General features: G+C 39.6%; 1 protein-coding gene across 1 annotated transcript; it reads left to right on the forward strand.

Moving 5' to 3' along the window:
* The first annotated feature begins 4,988 nt into the window (after positions 1-4,988).
* Positions 4,989-6,338, forward strand: LOC133954593 (SLAM family member 9-like). The gene has a single exon (XM_062389000.1). The coding sequence runs from the start codon at positions 5,167-5,169 to the stop codon at positions 6,223-6,225; it is 1,059 nt and encodes a 352-aa protein (XP_062244984.1). The 5' UTR covers positions 4,989-5,166; the 3' UTR covers positions 6,226-6,338.
* The last annotated feature ends 776 nt before the right edge of the window (positions 6,339-7,114 follow it).

A 7,114-nucleotide genomic window follows, 5' to 3' on the forward strand; every position in this document is an offset into this window, starting at 1 on the left:
AGACAACATTTTCACAATCAAAGTTTCCCTCTCAATACACGAGTGCAATGGAAATCAGACACAACACTGAGCATGTTGACGGACACGGCAGCCAAATAAAAGAAATACTTCTCAAATGAGTCAAACTGGGAGAAGCAGAACAGACCGAGCAGTCTGTGCTGACTGCAAATCTTTCATACGAACAGAAAATCTTCTTTAAAAAGAGAACATTTTCCTGGATGGCACCCAAGTTGGAGGTAAACATTTCTGGTGGGATGGACAATTTCCCGTTGGATTTATCTGACAGTGCTCAAGGCCTGAAGGACAAGCGGCCCGCATGGATCCAACTTTAGATGTTTTTCAAGTCCAAACAATAAATTGTCTATTTTTCAAACAGAAAACAATCTAAAATACTTTATTCCCCTAAGTCCAAAGGCATAGCCATAATAATCTCTATTAAAAGATAGATGAGCGACACGACTTTCTGGTGTTCGTTTCTAGTTTGACAGATCACATGGGAGCAGGCATTGGCCCACAGTTAGACCTCCTCGTGTCCGCGTGGGTTTTCTCTGGGTACGCTGGCTTCCTCCCACCCCGCAGATTGGGGTTAGGTTGACTTTAAATTGACCGTAGGTGTGAATGTGAGTGTTAATGGTTGTTTGTGTCTGATTGTTGGCCCTGTTTTCGGCACAATGTTAGCTGGGATTGGCTCCAGCTTCACTCAAAGGATAAGCTGTGTTGATAAATCATGGATGGATGGATTCTCATCTTCTTACTGATCGTGGCAGTTCTAATATATCAATGATTTTGCCGCATTGAATGTTTGTTTGGACTAGGCCCATACGAAGTCTCTTCCTGCCAGTTCAAGCTAACAGCACTTGACTCGAAGGAACATCACAGCCCCTCAGATTACATTGACTTTGGAGAGCAGGAGGGGCCAGCCCCCAGCCCCCCCCTCATCCCCTCGAGGCCATCCTGAGCCACAGCCACGTCTGGTGGAAGTGTGACTTAGGGATCTCACAGTCAGGCTGTTACTCCTCCATCTGGGCCCCTGAATTAAACATCAGCTAGGCAGATGGGCGCCCTGGCTCTAGAGCTCCGAGGACCAGGAACTGAGGCCAATTAACCCTTGCCCGGTCTATTCAGACGTTACTTTGTAGCCAATTAACAGGGCATGTTACAGAAGGGGATTAGGAGGGATGATGCAATGATTGGGCTTGATCGGACAATGGGAACAATACTGACTGAAAGAAGCACTTTGACCTCTGCCATAAATGCAGTCATCAGGAACTAATTAAATACATAAGACATGTAATGGATAATAATAATAATGATAATTTAGTTTACTTCTGCTTAAAGTTTCCAAGGGCACTTACAACATTTGCTTGCAGTAGTCAGAGGATAACCAAGCCTATTTTATTGAGCAGTTGAATCCTGGACTTAGAAAATATTGCCCTGACACAAGACACTGTCACATTTTATCTCTGTCATCAGACGGTAGTTTGTCTTCACTGCAGCTCAGTTCCCCTTCAGTAAGTCTGACGTCCTTCTTGTGTGAGGAAAGACTGCAGATGAGACGAGGACAGGAAACAGTGAATTGCAAGAGCAAAAGGGAACTGAATCAGTTGTTTTCTTGTCCTACTTCACCAGATGTGACCTGCTGTACTAATGTACTGTATATTTATATTGTTATTATATATTTCCTCTCAAGAAAAACAATGATGGTAATTAAAATACTGATTATATCATGCATACATTAGTTAATTTAGTTCCCTGAAAAATATATATGAAATACATTTTAATAGTGTGGAGTCTGTAAGAATTAGTACAATTAACAATTACTTGTTTTGACTTTGTTCCAGTATGTTGAATTTGAAAGGAAACCCTTTCTCTGTGGTTAAAGTGCAGACTCTTTACTCTAGGGTGTTTGTGGATGTTCACATTATTATAAGATGATCAGTGGCGAGCTATTAGTGGAAGGAAAGAGGAGCACACTTTATGAGAACTGATCCAATTCCTGTAAATGTAAGTACTCTCAGACTTGAAATTTCAAGTCTGAGTCACAACCAAAGTTCATACCTTTGTTTCACATTTAATTTAGTGAATTTAAAGAATTTAGTTTGAACTACGTCCTGTCAGCTGTACTCGCGTCTGCTACCTATATATATATATTTTTTTTAAATAAAGTTATTATGGTATTAACACCGGCAAAATTAACACCCTAGTCATTTTTAAACTTAATTTGTTGTAGGCAAAGACGACAAGCAGTCCTGACAGCCGCTTCCACTTATTTTTCTTCTTCCATTGTTTATTTCTGTGTCAACCTCCTGAAGTTTAAAATAAAATAAAACAAAAGTCAAAAATATCCAAAGAAGTGTTTTCACACTTCAAATAAACAAGAACATGGTTCTGTTTGATCCGTACTGAGACCACCTCCTTTGATAAAATACAAAGTGCTGAATCACAGAGGCAAAACAAAAATGTCCTAAAACATTTAAAATGTCATGTAAAACACTAATGTGTGTATTCAAGTTAGTAATCCAAAATGTCCATGTACATGTCTGTGCAAATTTCCTTATAATTTGCAGTGATTTATTATTGAAATGTGTTTGTTTTGTCAGAGTTTCAAAGGAACCAGATGGATCATTACTGAACATGGAACCTACACTGTGAAAGAAAATAAATATGATAAATATGATGATTTTCATTTTCCTGCTTCATTTATCTTCGGCCGGTTGTGCTGACACAAACTGCAGTGGATGCTGAAAATGTAAAAAGTTGGTTGATGAAACTTCAAGCTGATGACCCCCGTTGCAATTCTGTTTACGTTTTGTTTTTGTTTTTGCTGCCAGGTCCTGCAAAATGAAATTGGGGTTGCACACCTTGATCAAAAAAGGTGTCGAGTGTGGACTAGGCTCGTGTCGGCTGTGATATAAAACTCGAGCTTGCCGTAGGTCTGCTCACCTCTTCTTAAACCTCTGCCATCTGACACACACTGTCGGATGGAAGATACAATCTTTACAAATTGTTTAACTAGGAGTTCATGCATTCAGCTCTGGATACAGCCCTCCTCCGAATAGCTAACATTCTACATCAATCTATTCCCTCGGGGGAGGAAAAAGTGTAATAATGGTGAACCCGAGAGAAACAGGTGTTCTTCTTGCTGTGGGTATCTTTGAAGGTGTTGAGAGTCGCACAAAGAGTGTGAATCACTGCTAATTGCATGAGATTATAGTTGTGGGGCGTAATATGAAGTCATTCCAGTGGAGCTTGAGCCAACGCAGTTACAGACACAGTGTTGAGTTGGTTGAGGATGGCATGAGTTATGGGATGATGTTGGTTTACTGGAAACGCTGCAAGAGATTTACTGAAAGTTTACTTGATGCGATGTTTGGACTGCATTCAAATGTAAATTGTTTATTTTACAACATGTTCACTCAAGTTTCAGAAACACTAAATGAAATACCTAAGGGAGCTGATATTAACTAAACTTCGAGAATTTTGGGATTAAAACCCGAGTCAAAAGAGGTCAGAATGTGACTAAATCTGTTGGGAGCCTCTGTTTTGTCTTTAAAACTAAATCAACTATGGCTTAGAAAGAGATTTATTGGAATAATGTGATATACATTTTAAATGACAGAATCACCACTGTCTCTCATCACAAAGCACAATCACTCATTAGTCAAGCTGCTCAGCAGAGGCCATCAAAAGAAAAGTGTTTACAACAGTTATTAAAACGAGGTGGTGGCCTCAAACCAAAAAAACAATAACTAGGTTAAATCATGGAAAAGCCAACATGGGAATTACCTGACTGACAGTCCATTGTAAAACTACCTTGATGCATTTCAATAAATCCATATTTAACATTGTGCTTATTGTATATCTGAAATATTCTACGGTGATTTGTTTCAAAACTCATATTAAGCCATAACATACAGTTATACAGTGGTCTCTTTTTAAGTCATATATAAACAGAATATTCTAAATGTGTTCAGTTTGATGCTAGATGTAGGGTTAAAGCTTAAAGTGATACATAAAGGATGAATTAAAGCTTAAAGAGTTGCCTCTTAGCAGAAGATTATGAGCATCATGTCTTTGGCCGCCTGGCAGATGCCCAGCACTGACCATTGTTTTTGTTCTTGTTGCTTCTCTGTTTGAATCATCAGCTCCTGAGGGAAACATCTGCGTTTCAGCTGCTTCACTTGCTTCACCAGACACTCTGTCACTTTCAGCCTGGGCAGGTACTTTACAGGCCGGTTCACATTTTGCTTGTTTGAGCTTGTTTGCTGTAATTCTCAGTGGAAATACTGGTGATGTTGTCATAGTTCTACCAGTAAGCTCTGACAGGAGTTAAAGAGACTGACTGGCAGGCCGAGTTTTGAGTGGCATGTGCAAACCAGTTCCTCAACAAAGACTTGACTTTATTCTAAAACAAACCTGATTTCAGAGGGAAATATTCTACGTCAGCTTCAAGTTGCAGTACTTGATTATTTATGTAAAATAAATATATAAAATACAATATTCACTTAAATTACGCCATAGGCAAATCACTATCACAATCACTCAAATGGTATGCGTATAGCCCATATTCACTTTTATATTCTATGTGCTAAATTATTTAGCTTTTTCATAAGTCAAATTTTGAATACTTATAAACTTGTATTAGAGTATTTGTTACTATTGTAAATAGTAAGTAATAAACCACAAAGTGAATAATCTAAATGTTGTCTTGTTATTACTGTTGTGTATGAGTTATGGAGGACCCATTAGTTTATGTGTTTTTAAAAATAGAAGTAAAAGTCATATGGTGTTCAGCGTTACTTTGGCCATCAGCTCAAGCCTGGAATCATTTCGTTAGTTACGTACATAAGCCGCAGATTTCTAAACACATGTTATTGAAACACAGGAGCGGAAACTCGACTTTGACACATGACTTTAGTCGTCTTCTGAGAACTGAAAGTAGACTCTTGGCTAATAGATGTTCCTTCCTGCTGAAGAGTCACTTCTCTTGATGTTTGTCACTTATATTTTGGATCGCCAGTGTGAGTTCTCATCTTCACAGGACGGCATCTCGATCACCGCTTGAGTAGATTAGATAAGGATAGTCTAACGCTCAAGCGATCGATCGTTCCTCACAATTTTCCTGTCATCATTCAGAAGGGACATCTTGGGCTCCCCTGGGTTATCATGGTGTTTTTTGCTGTGATCATTCTGTCTGGATTCATCAGCATCTCAGCAGCAGAGGAAGCATGTGATCTCTATGGTGGAGTTGGAGAGAATCTGAGTCTGCCTCTTAACTTTAACAAACGGATTAGCAAATATTCTCTGAAATGGGTTCACAATACTAAGACCCTGTTTTTCAGAGATGGAAAAGGCCAATTGTTTAAGGGAAAGCAAGGGGACGTTTCTGCAACCGGATCTCTTCAGCTGAAGAACCTGCAGTTCTCCAGTGCAGGCGTTTACGAAGCAAATGTGTTGTCTCCAAACGGTAATTTGGTTACACAATGGAGTTGTCGTCTCTGTGTGATGGACAAGGTGTCAAAACCTCAACTAACTTATGTGTGTGACTTCCAGTCCAGGACTGTTAATCTAAACTGCAATGTATCCAGGCCTCAGGGTTTGGATTTCTCATGGATGCGTAATGACACGTTGTTACCAAGTGAAAGAAGACAAACGTTGAGCGTATCGTTTCCAATGTTGAAAGAGCAGAGGACCTTCACATGTACCGTGGCGAACAAAGTCAGCGTGAAGAAGAGTGACACTGTCCGTCCAACCTGCACAAGTCCATCATCGTCACCACCCAATTTGCTTTGTTTTCCATCCAAAACTGTTGTGGCAGCGGTCGCAGGAGGAGTGAGTCTGATTCTGCTTTTGATTGTCATCGTCGTTGTGTTATGTTTCTACTACAGATGCAACGAGACTCAAAAGGGACTCAGGGAGAAAGGTACCGTCAGAATGCTTTTTCTAAAAAAGCTAGGGCGGGACTCCATGAGCCCAGATTATGTGACCATGAACCCGACTGAGAACCCTCGTCCCCCGAGCCCCAAGCCTTCACCGAGAGACAGTTACCAGAACGTTCCTCCGCTCAAAGCTCAGCCTGGAAACGGCCCTGTGCAGCTGTCCACCGTCGCTCAGAGACAACAACCTTCGCCTGTGCCGAAGCAGAGGACCAAGACAACAAACGGAATGTGTCTCCCTCAACAAACTTTCAACGACAAAGAAGAAAACGTAAAGTTTGCATTTTAATCCTGCCTAGTCTTTATCGCTGTATCAATATCTGTGTAGGAGTGATTGGTTAAATACTTATAAATATGTGACGAAATTATATTTCAGAATAAAAAATATTTGTGTAAAAAATAGATGGTGCATTGAAAAATATTCTGTATTTTTATTAAAGTCCACAAATAGAAAAAACAAAGTCTTCCTGAACCGTGTCTGTGACACTCTGTCTGAAACTCACAACATTAAGTTGAATTTGTCAACATCATTTACTAAAACAACAAGAGAGTGTAGAGTTCAGTTTCTCAAACAAAACTAAATTGTATATTCATTGGGAACTGTACTTTCAACACCTTTGTTGCTTCGGTGCCTGTTTCGGACTGCAGGTTTGACTGGCTAAAAATAAACTGCAGTGTTTTCCTGAGGACGCATGTCACAATAACTCATGTGGCTCATTACCTCCACCAAAATCGAACGGATTACCACAAAATTTGGAAGGATGCAGTATGGCTCAGGGAATAACCCATTACATTTTGGTGTGGATCTGGATTATGTGGAATATTTTCCAATATTCATTTTTTTATTATTTCTGTAATATAAAGTAGGGGAAAAGTTTTTTTTCTGGGGAATAATTCATGGGTCTTTTAAAATAGCTATAGATTCAGTTCAACTATTTCTTGGTTTTGTCCTTTTCATGGAATTTAACAAGAGTGATAAAGGAAACTCAAACACTTTGTGACTATGTGAATTTGGGTAATGTGGGACACCTTAGCTTCAGTCTGTTTATTTCCTGTTCCAACAAAATCTAGTCAACAGGACTGTTACCAGAAGTGTAGCATTGACATCATGTGACTGAAATCACTGAAGTCACAGAAAGGGGGTCAATGTCAATCTGCTTAATGCTTATAAATCTGTC

The sequence above is a fragment of the Platichthys flesus genome, chromosome 6, assembly GCF_949316205.1.
Source record: "Platichthys flesus chromosome 6, fPlaFle2.1, whole genome shotgun sequence".
In the NCBI taxonomy this organism is placed as follows: domain Eukaryota; kingdom Metazoa; phylum Chordata; class Actinopteri; order Pleuronectiformes; family Pleuronectidae; genus Platichthys; species Platichthys flesus.